Consider the following 19,760-nt stretch of genomic DNA (forward strand, 5'->3'; position numbering starts at 1 on the left):
TCATTTTAAAATATTATGTCAAAAACTACAACTTACAACAGCCCAGTACTTCTGTCTGGACATGCATAATCATTGAAATGGTCATATTTATAACTTAGCCGTTTACAAAACCTTGATTTTTTTTTAATACTAAGGCTTTTACACCTCAGGAATAGAGGGATATATTACCACAGCTGTATGTGACAATACATGTAGGAATTTGTGGTCTTCAATGCTCTTCAACTTCGTATTTGAATTGGTCTTTTTAACTATTTTTATTGAAGTGTCACCAATGAGTCTTTTGAAGATGAAACGCGCGTCTAGCGAAAATTAAAAAAATCAATTCTGGTATCTATGATGAGTTAATTTGCCTTTGGTATTAATAAATAGATAAATAAACTCTTTCATCAAACTTTAAAAAAATCACCATTGAAACGAAGTATATACCAATACACATTACATGTCTTAAATCACAAACACGAGGTTTCAAGGTACATTTGTTTACCTGTTAAAATGTTGCCATTAAAACTCACATTGTAATATAGGATTTTCTTTTTAAGCTTTAATATTTGAAGGTGTTAATAAAGGCAATTGTAGTATAGCTCGGTTCAATAGTCATAAATCGATTAAGCGAAAACAACTTTTGGGTTACACACTTAAATCGAGGGAATCCCTTAAACATGAAAAACCCGACAATGACGTATTGGAAAATTCGGAAGAAGTAACTCTGTGATATGTTTACTTCCGTAGTTTTTATGTTCTCAATGTAATGCTCTACTATACAAATTAAAATTCCCATAAAACTACTTAATGGTTCGTAGGTATCCGACAAAAGAATCCAATTAATACCTGTAATTACCTTTAAATGCTTGGACTATTTTTTAAATTATTAGTTGAATAAAACATTTATATGTATTCATTTGCCTTGTACCGACGTTGTAATGAGAGCACGTGCTATCACAATTTGTCATTTAGCTGACATGGGAAATGAGATATAAATTCGGTATGCCTTGCAAATTTGCGAAAACCAAAAAAATAAATGAAAAGATATCTACAAAGAAAACATACCTACATTAATCCATCATGTGTATCAGAATTTTGTTCAAGATGTCATGCTTTTTAAAAAGACTCTTAACCTGTTATCTGGACGATGTTATTGTATATAGGACATATTTAGGAAATAAACGTTTATATCTGTTAAAAAACATTATTTTTACACTACATCAAAAGAACCAAAGTCGAAGCTTTTGCCAAGCAAATTGGACTTCGTCCATCTCAACAGGCCATTGAATTAAAAGAACATCTTTCCAAATAGTCGAAAACTCAATTGGAATGGTGTCCAAAGGGATATCTCTTGTAATAACAACAATCTTCTGCAGATTTTTGGAAAACTTTTCATACTTAGCTCGCTCGATTTCAAAGCGAGTCCATTCATTTTTAACAATTGACGGTGTTACTAGAAATATAATGTGTCTGCATCTGTTAATAGACGTAGCTCTTTCACTAGCAATCGATTCGCCTACAATGAAATCTCTGTCTTCAAAGCACACTTTGAATCCCCATTCGTGCTCCACTTTCTCTTGCAATTCTTTTACAAAAGAAACGCAGTCATCTGAATATGAAATGTAAACGTCATAATCAAAATTCAGCTCAAGACCTTTCTCAGCAAATCTCCGAAAATTTCGAAAGAGAAAGAACATTATCCTCCATCTGAAATTGTATAATAGAGCAATGCAAAGCACACTCGATAAAACAGAAACCAATAATGAAATACCTATTTTGATCCAAACGGTATTATCGCAGTCAACGAAATAATGATGTAAGTCTTCAGCGACATTTGTTGTATAGTTGATACTTTTTCTTGAAGAAACCCAACAAGAGTAATTACCATTGTTATCTAACTCTACTTTAGTTGTCAAAATCCAACGGAGAAATTTCGTTGTGTCACACGAACAAATTAATGGATTATTACTAAGATATAATTTAAAAGATCCATGTTTATTATGCATGTTATCAATCCACACTCGTATATGCTTTCCAATTGTTGTTAATTGATTGTACGACAAATCAAGTTCATCTAGGCTTACAAATGTTGTAACAACCTCTGGAATAGTCTCAAGCAAATTATGAGATAGATTGAGGTGTTTTAGATTATGAAGTTGCCCGAGCGAATTGGCCTTGATTTTCCAGATATAATTATTCGATATATCCAAATTTATTATGTTCGGACAAAACCTTAATATTGTTGTATTAGTTTGTAAAACATTGATCAAGTTTGTTTCTCTCAAGATAAGTGTTTTTAGATGGATTAAAAAGGGTATTTTTGCATCTCCAATTGTTTTTACTGAACTTATACCCGACAAATCCAAATGATCCAAACTATTAAATCCTTCCATAGTTATACGTGGAAAGAAATCGGTTTCAAAGTAAGATATTTCAAGGTGACGAAGGAAGCTATTTTTTGCCTTTAATTCTAGAAAAGAACCTTCAGTCATCATATGAGTTATTCTAAAAAATTGAATTTGACTCGGAATTAACACTGTCATTGAATTATGCTGTCTTGCCCATTTACCTTGAACTTTTTCAACTCTTGTAACGTTATCCTTTGTTATTACGTTAAGGAAAGTCGGATTCTTGAATCCTAACGGGAAATATGAAAAATCTATTATTTTAATGTTGGTCATCTTGAAGGTAAACAAGACGAAATCAACTTCCCAGCTATCCACACTAAAACTATTAGCAGATATAATAACTGTTTCAAAGCACTCTGGACGTTGAAACAAAACTAACGATTTGTTTTTAACTAATATAATGTTATTTGCGGATAAGTCCATTGTTTTAATACAGATTGTATATGTATATTTCATCATCTCTGGTGTAAGAATAACTGGATCAATTCTATGTTTTGAATCTGGACGAGTTATTCCGCGAAAAAGAAGTGCGTCCATTGATTTATTCTGAAATGGACGAAGAATGTTTAGGGCCTGTGCTAAGTGAATATTGCTGTTAGTGAGATTTAGCACACTAAGATGTGGAAACGGAATTAAAACGCCACCTTCAATGACAACAAACTCTCTACAAGTTGTCATGTGGAATTCTCGTATATTTACCGGCAATTCTGAAAATGTTTCATTGTAGAGATGGTTTACGTTGCAATAATCAAGTTTCAATACTTGTAAATTGTGCAGTTTCTTGAACTGCTGTCCAAACGTTGCATTAAACACAAGATCGATGCTCAGCTCACGCAAGTTACTGAGTCCGCTGACGGGAATTTTATATGGATTGTAGTCTCGAGATTTCATATTTCTACTGATGTCTAAAACAGATAAATTATTTAGCGGCTCAAACACTCCTTGAGGATACGATTCAGACACATTTAGATAATTTCTAGACAAAGACAAATGTCTCAATAATGATAAGCTACTGAAAGCCGTAGTATGTAACCATCTGATATCATTGTTATCAATTAGTAGGTATTCTAGATACTTATATCTACGAAACCCGCTGGCATCCAGACGTGTCAGTCTATTATAACTTAAATCTAATTTCTTTATATCAGGTGGTAAATTCGTCGGAATCGATGTAAATCCTTGATGTTTACACGAAGCCTCTTTATAGCCCAACATATTTAGTGTGATATTGCATTTTGCAAACACAGTTCTATATGGAAACAGACATGTAATACACACAACTATGAACTTCCACATATTATCCATTCACTAGTTAATGCGAAATATATTCAATGCTTAAATACCTTATGTTAAATATTTAATTATTGCACAGACCAATGCTGTCATGGTCGAAAAAAGGTGCAATGATTTAAAGGTTAAAGCCACTCAAGTGTTTAAAATTGTGATTATTTACATATTATGATCACAATAACCTGTTTAAAAGTAACTGAATACTGATACCACTTTCAACACGAATGACAAAACATTAAATATATACACACCGGGGTATCTTTTGTTTTCACAGGTAGTAATGCCGTCATACCGAGAAGAGATAATATAGTGACGTTGTTATGAAATAGAGTAGTATGATAGTGTTTTTTTGTAAAAGTCATATCAGACTTCAAATTGAAAAAAAGAAAAGATTTGAATATGTTTTATATAATTGAATAGCTGTTTTACAACAAAACAAATGTACGTGAATTTTCTTGTTAAAAAATCTTTAATTATCAAAATCGTCATAAATATACTGCTATCATGTGTTCATCGCCGATATATTCTCGTATGCAGTGACCTGAACTATGAAACATTCTACATAACTAATGAACACATTTTGTTTTGCATTGACCTATGTAGGTTCGCACTTTGTAAATACAGCTGTTTAACAAACCACACCTCTTTTGGGAGATATATTATATTCATAGATATTTGGTTTTGTTTATGTACTGGGTTCCAGATATGATCTATTTATGTCATCCAATAGAGACATAACTTGGGATCGTAACCAATATAGATACACATGGTAGCGGCGCAAAATGAATTTTGATGAAGACCTAAAGTGAAGGAGACGTGGTTAATAATTTAAGTTTCAGTTTTAAATCTTAGACGTTTCGGGCATTTTAATGTTAAAAATACGCAACACAGTCCTGTATGTTTTGATCTATGAATGAAATCGTAGTGCATATCAACTTTCCATTCTGGGATAAATATGCTTTTTTTTTTACGAAACATCAAAGTAAATGTGGAAAAGTTTTAGCCGTAAAGGGATTTCTAATAGAAAATTGCATTGTCTAATTAACAAATGTGAAAATTGGGCGTCTTCACGAATGTTATCTCGAAATTGCAAAATAAAATCGGCATACATTAGTTGGTGATAGCGAAATAAGTAATGGTCAGTTCACCTGGAAACTCAACATGGACGCCCACGACACTAACCAAAGAGGAAGTTTGATACGTCCAATTTCCTTTTAATATTTACACTAAAAATGACTAACTCTATCTTCCATCATTTTATCTGGTAGCCGAATCCAGGATAGACCATTCACACACCGTTATATTGCTTTGTTTGTCAAATCGTTCAATTCAATGTGTGGTATATAGTCAGGTTTCAGAGTTGGTATGAACCAATTAAACTACATTAGTAAGGGGGGGAGGGGTGTCAAAGGGCAACTAAAATGTGGATACTTAAAAATCGAAAGATCTGTTGGGGTATATTGATAACCTCAGTCTATTTACCATTGGAAAAACATAAGAAGAAAATATTGCCTTCACTACAAGTACGTTAGTATACCCAATTTAAACTTAAAATCTGTGCAAAACTTTGTTTCATAAAACAAAATGGTCAAAGTAGTTACACACATATAGTTTAAGGAAAGGATAAAACATCATTTGTAAAAACGAAGACACTCTGATTCAAATAACTGATTTTGTGAAACTATAGCATTATCGAGATGCTTTGTGTTTTACACAACATATTTGGGACGTTTTGATGAAGTGTTTGTTTTGATATATTTTTAGCTTTTTAGCTTTATCCTGTAAATAAAGATAATGTCCTATTATTATGAAATACAAAGTCATGTGACTTAAGTTGTGAGTGACTATGATGACATTATATGAATAGAATATGTCCTTTATGCCAAAAAGAGTTGGAAGATGAATTCCATTTTTTCATAACATGTTCAGAAATTAATAAAACTAGGATCAAAATGTTCGATGAAATTTCTAATATTGTCCCTTGTTTTAATTCCATGAGTGAAGAAAACAAATTTGATTTTATATTTTCCTGCGAAGAATGTGATATTTTACTTATCATTGTTAACTACATAAGTGAAATGTATAATGAGAGAAACAATTATAATGTCAATATATGAACTGTGTAATGTATATTATAACATATTTTTTGATACATAAGCGTAATATTTTAATTGATAACTTTAAGGTTCATCATAACCTTTTTGCTAAAATGGCCGTATTTACACTCCAAATTTTACTCTGAGTACAGACTAACCTATACACCTGCAACAGTTTTAAGGGATGGCAGGAACTAGATATCTAAATTTTAAATGCATTTTATGTTTCAGAAAATTATAAACTTTTCTAGATTTTGCTATCCATTTTTTTTCGTTCCTGCAGAAGGTGCAAAAATTAACTAAGTAGTGAAAACGATTGAGAAGCTCCCCTCATATAATCAATGTTGTGAGTAGTATTGATTTAAATGGACAATAGATGGACAATAGACACCTGTAAACAATAGGTGTTTTAACAGGTTTAAACTGTGTAGCTGAGTGGACCGTATCAAATGAAACTCGGGTGTTTGTTTATTTTGATATCTTTTGCAGACTGGAGAAAAATGCACATCAAAATGCAGGTAAGTTTTTAATTTTCTGAAACGTAGACTTCATATAACTTTTATATATCTAGTTCCTGCCATGCCTTAAAACTTTCCTGGATGTACCAGTTTGTCTGTACTCATAGTAATTTTTGAGGTGTAAACACGGCCATATTTTTCAATTCCTTATGATGAACCTTAAAGAGGAGGCATGCTGTCAAAAAAAGTTTTATAATTAATACTTTTAATCTATGTTTTTGTTTTTCTTTCAATGCTACATGTTTGTAGTGTTTAATGACTATCGTTTTGTAATTTTAATATGCCTGTCTGTTTGTTTGTTTTTGTTGTGTATTTTAGTAACAATCCTATTGTTTGGATTTCAAACTAATAAATATCTTATTCTTATTCTTATTCTTATAATCTTGCGCCGAACATGAAATACTAGATACCAAAGTTACATCTGCCTCATATCATGACTAACTACTATGGTTGGTTGCGTAAGGATGATTTCAGCTTTCAATTTATTCAATTTATTTGTCTATGTAACTTCATTACATTAGGGCCTGTATATGGAGTATTCATCTCCTAGTTGATACAATATTTCAAAACTTGTGTTTCTTATCATGATGTTTACCACTCACAACAAAGCTATTGTACCAATGATTCAAATTTGAAAAGTTAAAGACGGACGCTATCACAGGTTAGTTGACTGTTAATGAATATCTATGTCACAGATGATCAGTAATATGTTCCTATTGTTGTAACCACTATCCGTATTTTATCTTGATAGTGACATCAAGAGAATTATCGTCAGCATGAGCAACACCATGAGTTCAACAGACGTACCATCCATTGCATACCCTTTCGGTGCACATGGCATCACACTGGATTTTTTGTCGTGTTGGTGTTGATCAAATATAGTTTTTTCAGTATATTTTTTAGGTAATGAATGTGGAATCGTTTGACTCTTAATCGTTTTTCGTATTTTCGGTGGTTCTTTCAGCTTTTCTGAAACTGACGAGTTTTGAATATACACTTGCTAATTATTTATTTTTTATTTGAGTTGAAAACTCAAAAGCATTAAAGCATCATTTTCTTATTCTAATGTATTTTCAAAAGCCTTTTTGAGTTGTATCAGCCTTAATTAAAAAAGAACAACGTCAGGTACACATATTTTATTCATTAGGGCCATTTATTATTAGTATAACAATTTAGAATACAATTCTACCAAATTTGAAATCCCGCGCATCAAATTCAAATTATTACTTGTGTCGTTTGGTTTGGTAAAAAAAATATGCAAGTAACTTCCTCATTCATATTTTTAAACACAGATCATGGACTTTCCAAGATATAATACTACAAACAATAGCTTGACAAAATTCCCGTTTGAGCTTTTGAATGTATATCAAACATGGAAAAACCCGTCCAATGACGTAGTGGTAGGTTTAATAGAAATCAGGGTTCAGTATTTAAAGTGTACTTAACATTTTTTGAATCCTCATTATATATATGATAAAGTTCAAACATAAACTCATACAAAATGATATGGTTTTTAATACTGTACACCAGACATGCGTTTTTAAACCATTATTTTCTTTTATTCTTCTTTAGTTTTATGATTCCGACATATCCTTTCCTATAGGTAAATTATCACTTCTAATACAATATCTTTCAAAGTCGTGTGATTTAAAGATCTCCGTAACCTGTTGGCAGCTATTGTTCGATTTATAACTACATGTACCCTTCATGACAGACTCTAATCGTTAGATATATAAATATCTTTATTTACCGACCATTCAATTTGATACTACTTATATTCAATTGGTTTCCGTTTTTTCGTACATATTCTAAGTATTTTTTTTCAGTGCTTTACAACAAGCGGTTGGTCATCCATATTATTTAACACAGCATAATCAGAGGAATAGTGAACAACGCTCTAGTTACATTTTTAACTAACATCTAATTTTAATAACAGTGCTCTAGCAATTAAATCAAATGGAACCAATGAGGATTACAAAAGTAGGTAATAAATCATTTCTTTTTTAACTTTTAAACATTCGGTTAAATGTATTTGTACGATCAATTACGATCCAACCATATTATTAGTTACATAGTGTGCTAGTGACCTAATACGGTATATACGGTCACTGATGAGTCTTATGTAGACGACACGCGCGTCTGGCGTACTAAATTATAATCCTGGTACCTTTGATAACTATATGTAGCTTCGCTCTCATCCCATATGGAATTTACTGACCCCATATATACCGTATTACGTCACTATCACACTTTGTAACGAATTTATCTTGCAGACTATCTTAACGTGTACAATGTAGTCTTGTGATCTATCAAAATACTGTTAACATTAAGAAAGTAAGTCCATTGATCCGACAAAAACAACAGCCAACGATAACAACATGTTAGGTTTAAATCTGTTTAATGAATTTAATTCAACCTTAATCATCAATTTATTCATTTGTTGAAACCTTTAAGATTTTTATCTCAGTTCCGTTTTGTTTTTATAAAGGGACGTAACACGACTATTAACTGTGTATGAAGTAAGCCCTGCCTCCCTACTACCTAATATGGAATGTAAAGGAACGTAACTCCACTACTAACCGTGTATGAAATAAGCCCCGCCTCCCTAATAACTTAATAGCAAATATACGTGGTCTTCACGCGGATGCTTTTAACCAATCACATTCCTAGACATGTATATAGGAGGTAAGATAATTGAAAACTATTCTAACATTCTTTGAATTATTCCCATACATTTAACATATCATATAAAACACAACAAAGGAGTTTAGATAAAGGACAGTCAAGATCTTTTTTGAACATTTTGGTATGAGACACATTTTGCACTTTACCATCTTTAAAAAATAAATACGAAAAGCATACAATTCCGACAATAAAATTGAGAATGGAAATGGGGAATCTACCAAAGAGACAACAACCCGATCATAGAGCAGACAACAGCAGAAGGTTACCAACAGGTCTTCAATGCAACACGAAATTACGGCACCCGGAGGCGTCCTTCAGCTGGCCCCTAAACAAATATATACTAGTTCAGTGATAATGAACGCCATACTAAACTCCAAATTGTACAAAAGAAACTAAAAGTTAAAATAGTACCGGAATAACCAAGGCCAGAGGCTCCTGACTTGGGACAGGCGCAAAAATGCGGCGGGGTTAAACATGTTTGTGATATCTCAACGCTCCCCCTATACATCTGTCCAATGCAAATATCTGCATTAACTATTTTCTCTTTATTTTTTATACAAAGTATGTGGTTATGCATAAGCATTAAAATGTTCATGCATTACATGACTTTCGAGTTATTTTAGTTTCAAAATTGGATGATTTATATAAAAACACAATTTGTTTTTTTTTAATTTCCGGAATTAATACCAGCTATAACTTTCAAACAAAAAGAGATATTTCACCCCTTTTTGGCAACGTGTTCTATACTTTGAAGGCCTTTTAGTTAGTCCCTGAATTAAAGTTGGACTGCGATAAAAAAAAAAATGTATTATATACTAATTTATGCGTTCATCGTGTAGAACGCAACATGCGGGATATCGGCTATGCTCGACACGGGGTGGCGATTTGAAGTGGAGAAAAACTACTAAGAAAAAATAAAGTATCAAAGTTTCTTTTTAGACATTTGTTAGAAACAAATAATGTATTGCACGGAAGGAAATGAATCATTATATATTTCCTGCAAGCAGACGCAGAAATTTTCAGTGCTCTCAAACACCTCTCTCTAGTTTTTCCTGTTGAAGATTTTAACGCTTCGTATACAAGTTTCAGGGTAAAAAAAACCTTTTTCTACATTTGAAAATGCCTGTACCAAGTCAGGAATATGACAGTACTTGTCCATTCGTTTTTGATGCGTTTTGTTATTTGATTTTGCCATCTGATTATGGACTTTCCAAATTGATTTTCCCCTGAGTTCAGTATTTTTGTGATTTTACTTTTTTTTACGATTTTTTCCTGGTAAAAATAAATTTTGACAAAAGAAAAACAGTATAATTTTTATATTATTATTTTTCTTCTTTCAAGTTACTTGGTCTAAAATAAGAGAATTTCCTTTCACCTCTTATGTATTTATTCTGGATACAAGTATTGCATTTATGAGTTAGAAAGACAGTTTACTTAAACATTGTACTTGTTTACAAATAATAAATTAACTGTTTTAGCGATTATTCAAGCTCGTGAATATAACATGCATGTTAATGTTTCTAATATGTAATAACTACTTCTCTGAAGTTTAAAGAATTACACATCAGACAACATTGACAAAATAATAGTTTATTGAAAAAATATTTGATTTTCTATTTAATACTCGTCAGTTTAAAATGCTTAAAGTGAAATTCGTCAGACAATGAGAACTAATTCAGTTATTTTTGGTAAAAAAAACGACATGTGTTTTATAACTAGGGTTGTTGTTCTCTTTGATACAGTAGCCAGCCTAAACAAATTGAAACAAATATCTTTATAATATTCAAAATATATGTGAAGATAAAGAATGTACTAGTAGTCATTATAATAAAATAGAGAATGGAAGTACTGTGGTTTCATTGATATTCGTTGGATACCAATTTTCGTGGATTTCATGGGTACAGGAGAACCACGAATTCAAATGTTCCTCGAATAACAAATTTTGTAAAGGACTGTAAACAGACTTTGCTTAAATCACGAAATTAAAAGATGCATGATAATCAGTTGCTATTATAAGTTGCATATTTGTTTTTTCTCGATCCACGAAAATTGGTTCCCACGAAAATAAATGAATCTACAATAATAATAATAATACTTTATTCCGAAAGCAATACAGCTTATAGGATACATATACACAATTTTACACCAATATAAGAATTTCACAAGAGATATATAATATGTATAAAAATAAATAGTCATTATGTATGTGTGATGCAGCATGCTTTTACACTGATTTGCTGTGTCTGATTTGCTGTGTTTGATATTTAAGTTGTAGTTTCTTCATGTTATATTAGGATTGAATACTTAGTTACTTAAAAAGAATATTTATATCTTATAAAAAAGTCCCTTTCTGTTGTTGTGGTTTCATATTATTTGTGCATTGTTATGATCTGGATCATGAATGAGAAAATGCTGTAGAATGTCAAATGAATATATTCTACGAACTGTTTTGCTTTCAAATAAAGTTATTATCATAATGAAATATTCAACACCGTTGACTGCTGAAATATACCATTATGATTTATTGTTTATTAAATGCACGACATTTGAGCTGTGGTGGTTATTTGTCTAATTCACAATCATAACTCATCTCCTCATTTTAGATGATCAAATGTTATAGTTTTCAGGTGTGTGGTAGATAGCTTTTTTGTCTTGTACCGACATACATTTAGTTAAAGATATCTCTACTTTCAACACTACTGTGCTATTTCGTGGCCGTCAGTTTTAATGACGGAGGAAGCCAGAGTGCCCAGAAAACCACCAGTCTACGGTAAGAAAATTAACAATCCTAAGCAAGGAGTCGAGTTTACCTGTCCCGTGCGGGGTTCGAAATCACAACCTCTGTGTTGGTTGACTATTGATATAGTAGTTCTAAAAACAAACTAAAAAAAACTATATAAAAAAAAATCTATCTTTATTTATGGACAGAAAAAAATAAATGAGAAAAACCATCCGTCTGCTCTCCAGAAATCAAATTATTTTTTTTATCTTTTGTAGGTGTAATATCGCCAATTCCATTAATATTCCACAATTTTCCTCTATCATTTTCACAGCTCTTATAATATTGTAAAGGAAGTATAACTTCTTGGAAACCAGCTAAATCATGACAACATTATCTTTGCAGATTTGCAACCAATGTTTGTTTTTAATGCTCTTTAACTTTTGTATTTGAAGTGCACTTAAAATGTTTTACTAAAGCGCCTCTGATACGAAACTCGCCTCTGACTTACGGCAGCATCATTGTAAATATAAGGAATTTGGTGAGACTGTCATCAAAGTGAGAGGTTAAGCGCTATAAAACCAGATTTAATCCACCATTTTCTACATTTGAAAATGCCTGTTCCAAGTCAGGAATATGACAGTTCTTGTCCATTCGTTTTTAATGCTCTTTAACTTTGTATTTGAAGTGCACTTAAAATGTTTTACTAAAGCGCCTCTGATACGAAACTCGCCTCTGACTTACGGCAGCATCATTGTAAATATAAGGAATTTGGTGAGACTGTCATCAAAGTGAGAGGTTAAGCGCTATAAAACCAGATTTAATCCACCATTTTCTACATTTGAAAATGCCTGTTCCAAGTCAGGAATATGACAGTTCTTGTCCATTCGTTTTTGATGTGTTTTGTCATTTGATTTTGCCATGTGCTTATTGAATTTCCGATTAGATTTTCCTCTGAGTTCAGTATTTTTGTGATTTTACCCTAATGATTTTTCGTAGGATATTCTTGAATTCAACTTCCACTATAAAAGTAATAAAGTATGTTATTTTTAAGCATCTAAAGTCCAATTGGATTTGTCTCATTGACAATCAAACCACATCTCCTCATTTTATATGATCAAATTTTTAACTTCAGTTCAACGAGGAATATCTTGCTAACATGATCTTAATATATGCTAATTTTTAAACATTTTTTGTTTCAAATGGCTTTCAACTTCTTAATTGATGTGAACTTAAAACTGGTTTAATCCATCGCTACTGATACAAAACTCGCTTCTGGTTTTCAAAATTTTAAGATTTAATCAAGTTTTGAATGATGTTCTGAAAGTCACCTACTACTGTAAAAAATAAAGTAATGGTTTTTTTAAGCATCTAAAGTCCAATTTGTAAGAATTTAATTTATAGCATAGTTAATTATTATAGTTACGGATCGTCCATTTGAAAATAGCGTTATTTTCTGTAGTTGAAATGTTGAAACCGAAAGATTGAAACTTATGTAACAAACATTTAAACTTGTAAATAAAACAATACCAAAAGAGGGACGAAAGATACCAAAGGGACAGTCAAAAACAAATTATATCACAGCTACTCCCCTTATTGGAGAACATCATTTTGTTTTCAAACTGAAACCGAAAGATTGAAACTTATGTAACAAACATTTAAACTTGTAAATAAAACAATACCAAAAGAGGGACGAAAGATACCAAAGGGACAGTCAAAAACAAATTATATCACAGCTACTCCCCTTATTGGAGAACATCATTTTGTTTTCAAACTATTGTACGGTATTAATGTCAATGAATGTTATACTTTTAAAATATGTATTTATTGCCATAAACAGTCCGTTACTATGAATGATTTTATTTTTTTCTCTTTTATAATTCTGTATTGCTTTTATATAATTACAAGTTGAACCCTAAATATTAATGTGCTGTAAAAAATGATGAATGTATATATTCTATGATACGAAATATTTATGAACAAAGATATTATTATATATTGATCAATATTTTGTTTTAATTGACATTTGGGATTATACAAGATTATAATTTTTTCAAATGATATTGTTTTCACTGTCATTTCTGTATGATTTACAATCACTGGGTCGATGCCACTGCTGATGGATTTTAATACCCCGAGGGTATCCACTGTGATGACTTCAGTTACTTAGTATCATTGATATGTTCAATTATAAATTGACTATTAACAAACTTTGAACTTTTCTACCTCAGGAATAGGGTACCTTAGCTGTATTTTTCAAACTTGTAGGATCTTTTGGTCCTCAATGGTCTTCAGTTTCGTACTTTATTGGCCTTTTAAACTATTTTTGATTCGAGCGTCACTGATAAGTCTTTTGTAGACGAAATGGGCGACTGGTATAAACAAAACATCTCAATCTTGGTATCAATTATGAGTATATCTACAAACAGCTTTGTATTAGATAAAGGCAACAGTAGTATACCGCTGTTCAAAACTCATAAATCCAGGGACAAAAACCAAAATCGGGGTATCAAACTAAAACTGAGGGAAACGCATTAAATATAAGAGGAGAACAACGACACACCATTTAAATTAAGCCGGGGGATACATTCTATTATTGAGTATACGGGGATGTGCCAAAAAGATGGGTAATAATTTTCTGAGATTTTATAAAGCAATTACTTTTCTTTTTTAAAATGACATTCTATATCAAAATGCGTTTACGTTTGATACCTGTATATTGATTGGGGGCATGATCTACATATCATATGTAAATACGCTATTGGAAATCTCACATATATGATCACCAACCGATGTCAATTCATATGCATATGTCTGTAAAAACTTATGGGTAGCTTTGTTTATAAATTATTAGTGAAGATATAGATTTAGTTGACGCATATTTTGAATATTGCATATGGGTATAGATGCGTGCTTTCTTAAATATCTATATCACTATATTTACTGAATTTCAGGGAATGCTATATAGAAATCAGTACGTTTTTTAGGCAAACATGGAACATTCCTATAAAAAAGTCAACGTAACCTCCGGGAGCATTATGATATCTATAGGAAAGCGACTTTAAGAATGCACAGGTGCACGTAAAAAGGACGTTGTAAAGGTAAAAATTTCAAAGTAGCGATAAATCAGTCAACACTTCAAGGTGTCTCTTAAACGTTATAGTGGTTCGAACTGAAATATATATTAGTTTTCATATAAAATGGATAAAGAAAATCAAAAGTAGCTGCTCTTTAGATTTGCATTAATGGGATCCAGACGCATCGCATGCCATGTGGTCTGGAGACATGCATCATACTCATATCTAGGTGAAAAGACAAATTGTAAAAGTAATTCGGTTCTTTTGACAAATTTTATGCTAATTGAATTTATATTTGTTTTAAAATTACAATTCGATAAGTTTGCATTAAATAAATTGGTGCCTTTATGTCGATAATTAATACAACGAATATGTCGTAATAATATTATAAAGTGTTTTATTTGATAAAAACGTAAACTGATAATATGAGACAATGTCTTATAAGCCTTGAATTTTCGTAACAACTATATAAAAAGGGATTGTGCTGCAATACACTCAGTTGTATGAAAACAATTATTGCAATAATGATCCGCATGTTGTACATGAACAATGGTTTAGCTTGAATGCACAATTTTCCTTTGTCTGCATACCTTAAACGATGCAAAAAGAAACTTGAAAAGGAAAACTATTGGAATAACAAAAGTAATGAAAAAAGGTTTACACGTACAAAGGTTATGCATGGTTCACTATCCATTCGGTCGACGCTAGTACCATAATACCTTATCAAAAGAACCAAAGTCGAAGCTTTTGCCAAGCCATTTGAACATCTTCCTTCTCACTCGGCCATTGAATTAAAAGTACATCTTTCCAAATAGTCGAAAACTCCATCGGAACAGTGTCCAAAGGGATATCTCTTGTAATAACAACAATCTTCTGCAGATTTTTAGAAAACTTTTCATACTTTGCGCGCTCAATTTCAAATCGAGTCCATTCATTTTTTACAATTGACGGCGTTACTAGAAATATGATGTGTCTACATCTATTTATTGACGTGGCTCTTTCATTAGCAATTGATTCGCCTACAATGAAATCTCTATCTTCAAAGCAAACTTTGAACCCCCAGTCGTTCTCTACTTTCTCTTGCAAATCTTTCACGAAAGAAACACAGTCATCTGAATATGAAACATAAACGTCATAATCAAAATTCAGCTCAAGACCTTTCTCGGCAAATCTCCGGAAATTTCGGAAGAAAAAAAACATTATCCTCCATCTGAAATTGTATAATATAGCAGAACAAAGCACACTCGATAGAACAGAAACCAATAATGAAATGCCTACTTTTATCCAGACAGTAGTATCACAGTCAACGAAATAAGGATGAAAGTCTTCAGCGACAGTTCTTGTATAGTTGATACTGTTTCTCGAAGAAACCCAACACGAGTAATTACCATTGTTATCTAACGTTACGTCAGTTGTCAAAATCCAACGTAGAAGTGTAATCGATTCACATGAACATATAAACGGGTTAGTATTTAGATGTAATTGAAAGGTTCCATGTTCTTTGTGCTGGGAAGATATCCAATCTAGTATATTCTTTCCAATTGTTGTTAATTGATTATGCGATAAATCGAGTTCGACAATGCTATAAAACGTAGTTACAACATCTGGAACAGTCTCAAACAAATTATGCGATAGATTGAGCCGTTTAAGATTATGAAGTTGTCCAAACGATTTTGTTTCGATTTTCCAGATATAATTATATGATATATCCAAATTCATTATATTTGGACAAAAACTGAATATTGATGAATTAGTTTGTAAAACATTGAACAAGTTTGTTTCTTTCAAGATAATTGTTTTCAGATGAATGAACGTCGGAATTTTTCTGTCTCCAATAGTTAATACAGAACTGATTCCTGATAAATCCAAATACTCCAAACTATTAGATCCTTCAAAAGTCAAAAGTGGGAATATATTTGTTTCGAAGTAAGATATTTCAAGGTGACGAAGGGAGCTGTTTATGGTTTTTATTTCCCGAAAGGCATTTTTAGCCATAAGATGCGTTATTCTCAAAAATAGGATTTGACTCGGAACTGTCACTGCAATTGGTATAACCCTTCTCCCCCATTTTCCTTTCACTTGTTCAACACTTGTATAGTTGTCTTTCGTTACTACGTCAAGGAAAATTGGATTTTTGAAACGTAAAGGAAAATATGAAAAATCGATTATTTTAATGTTAGTCATCGTGTATACAAATTTAAAGAAATAACCAGCCCAGTTATCCAAACTAAATCTATTAGCAGATAACATAACGTTTTCAAAGCACTCTGGATGTTTAAACAGGACTAACGATTTGTTTTTAACTAATATAATGTCATTGTCAGAGAGGTCTAATGTTTTTATACAAATAGTTGATATATAACTCATCATCTCCGGTGTAAGAATAACCGAATCTAAGCCTTGTTTAGACTCAGCATGAGATATTCCGCGAAACAGCAGCGCATCCATTGATTTTTTCTGGAACGGGTGTAATATGTTTAGGGCCTGTGCTAAGTGAATATTGCTGTTAGTAAGATTGAGCAATTTTAGACGTGGAAATGGAACTAAAACACCACTTTCAATGACAACAAAGTCTTTACACGTTGTCATGTGGAATTCCCGTATATTTACCGGCATTTCTGAAAATGTGTTATTGTATAAATGGGTAACGTGACAATAATCAAGTTTCAATACTTGTAAATTGTGCAGTTTCTTAAACTGATGTCCAAACGTTGCATTTAAAACTAGATCGATGCTCAGCTCACGCAAGTTACTAAGTCTGCCGACGGGAATTTTGTACGGGTTATAATTTATAGTTTTCATATTTCTACTTATGTCTAAAACTGATAAACTCTGTAGAGATTCAAATACTTCATGGTGATACGACTGAGAAACAGACAGATTATTTCTAGACAAAGACAAATGCTTCAATAGTGATAATCCATGAAAGGCCTTATGATGCAACATGTTGATTGAGTTATGATCAATTATGATATCTTCTAGATACTTATATCTATAAAATCCGTTGGAATCCAGCCTGCTCAATCTATTAAAACTTAAATCCAATTTCATTATATCGGGTGGTAAATTTGTTGGAACCGATGTAAGTCCTTGGTATCTACATAAAGCCGCCTTATGGCCGAACAAATTAAGAGTAATATTGCATTTTGCAAACACAGTTATATATGGACAAACACATGTAAAACACAAAACCATGAAGGTGAACATATCATCCATTTATCAAAAAATACGATAAAAATTATAATCCAAAGTTAAAATACTTCCTAGTATGAATATAAAGGTTCTTACTACACAATAATTTTGGCCACTAAATTAGACTCAACTAAAATATGCATTTTGCCGTGCAGACAGACTGGAGCCAGCATTTAATAAAATTTGCAATTCAGTACAATACAATAATCTCATATATACATATGCATACATCATATATAATAGTATTTATACTAAGTAATTTAACACAAAACTTTGTGAACCAAAAAATATACTTCCGGCAACAATAGTAATAAATATCTATTAACTTCCAATAACATTCAAATGATAAATATCGTATTATGAATACCCGTCATAAACAGACACTCGCCGCCCAGGAAAAAACAACTTAAAAAGTTTGGAAACCTGCGCACGGAGCAATGCAAGAACCGTTTCTGGGTAATGATGCCGTACTCCATCATGATCATGATTATATAAAAACACAATTTTTTATTCAAAAAAGGAAGTTTTAACTATACGATGTCTACGGCTAGAATGACCACCTAGACAATTTGTTCACGAACCCGCGAAAAACAAATTAACATAACAAAACATTAGGTCACCTGACCTATCGAATCATACATCATTGACCCATACAAAATATTATAGAAACTTTAAGACAGTATTTTTCCGCTATACTGCGAAACGCTGAAAAATATATTTACCTCTTGAAACTCACATTACCAGAACCATGATCTGGAAACACAATCTAGAACGTCGATCACGTGATTAATCGTGCGATCTTTATTCTAAACTAGTTTTGAATGATCACATTTTAGAATGATTAAATACCGATTTGTTTACAAGTTCATTTACGAATAATAGAAGGATTGTTTTACTTATCATGCGGTGCAATAGTTCTGCAAGATATATTGACTTGCAGTTTCTTATACATTTTGAAAATAAAGGTTTGTAAGAAAATGACATACATTGTGCTATGTAATTTGTCATCTTTGGACCACTTAAAAATGTTTGCACTCTTTATTACGACCTGACGGGGTTATTTATACATAACAGACAGCCAGATGAATGTCTATATTTGCATCTAGGGTTTAATTTATTATTTAATAAACAACATCTAATAAATTCTTTGCCAGTGTAGCTTCGGTTTTTGTTTTTATTATTTTACCTACTATTTTTCTTTAACACAAACATGGTGCTACTAAAATTAAAAGGACACAAGAAACCAAGGGGGATACAAAAAAACAGAAGTCGAATATAACAGCTGCTAGATTGATTGATTGAGTGTTGCTTGTTTAACGTTTAATTATCATGTATATGCAGATTCATAAGAAATTTACAATTAAAACAATAGGTAGGTTCTGTAATATAGATTTGGTCGGTATAATGGGTATAAAATTTAGAATGCTACTGAACAATGATGCTATATATGATATATACAAAAAAAAATATTTGAACATGCTTACATGGCTTCTCACAACAGTATTAAGGTCCTATGTAGTTAAACAAGCTAAATCTATGTGTACCTAAGCGCGGTTAGAATACAACTGATAAAAAGAAAAGAAAAACAGCAGTCATTTCAAATTTCATCGTGTGATTTTTATCGTATCCAGATCATTCAGAAAGCATTAAAGTGTTACAATTGAAGCAATACCATTTCTATTGTATACTATTATAAATACACTCCATAAGGAAACAATCATTTTCATAATCTATAATCCTTTTTTATATGTTTATTGTGTTTGTATTCGTACCTGAACAACAATATACACTTT

The 19,760-nt window shown here is 31.8% G+C and overlaps 2 protein-coding genes across 2 annotated transcripts; both read right to left on the reverse strand.

Moving 5' to 3' along the window:
* LOC134716303 (toll-like receptor 4) lies at nucleotides 1-3,779 on the reverse strand. The gene has a single exon (XM_063579201.1). It carries the CDS (start codon nucleotides 3,693-3,695, stop codon nucleotides 1,203-1,205), a length of 2,493 nt encoding a protein of 830 aa, XP_063435271.1. The 5' UTR covers nucleotides 3,696-3,779; the 3' UTR covers nucleotides 1-1,202.
* Nucleotides 3,780-15,204: 11,425 nt separating this feature from the next.
* Nucleotides 15,205-18,011, reverse strand: LOC134716304 (toll-like receptor Tollo). Its single transcript, XM_063579202.1, has one exon. It carries the CDS (start codon nucleotides 17,989-17,991, stop codon nucleotides 15,499-15,501), a length of 2,493 nt encoding a protein of 830 aa, XP_063435272.1. The 5' UTR covers nucleotides 17,992-18,011; the 3' UTR covers nucleotides 15,205-15,498.
* Between the last annotated feature and the right edge of the window lie 1,749 nt (nucleotides 18,012-19,760).

Source organism: Mytilus trossulus, chromosome 4, assembly GCF_036588685.1.
Source record: "Mytilus trossulus isolate FHL-02 chromosome 4, PNRI_Mtr1.1.1.hap1, whole genome shotgun sequence".
NCBI classification, from domain to species: domain Eukaryota; kingdom Metazoa; phylum Mollusca; class Bivalvia; order Mytilida; family Mytilidae; genus Mytilus; species Mytilus trossulus.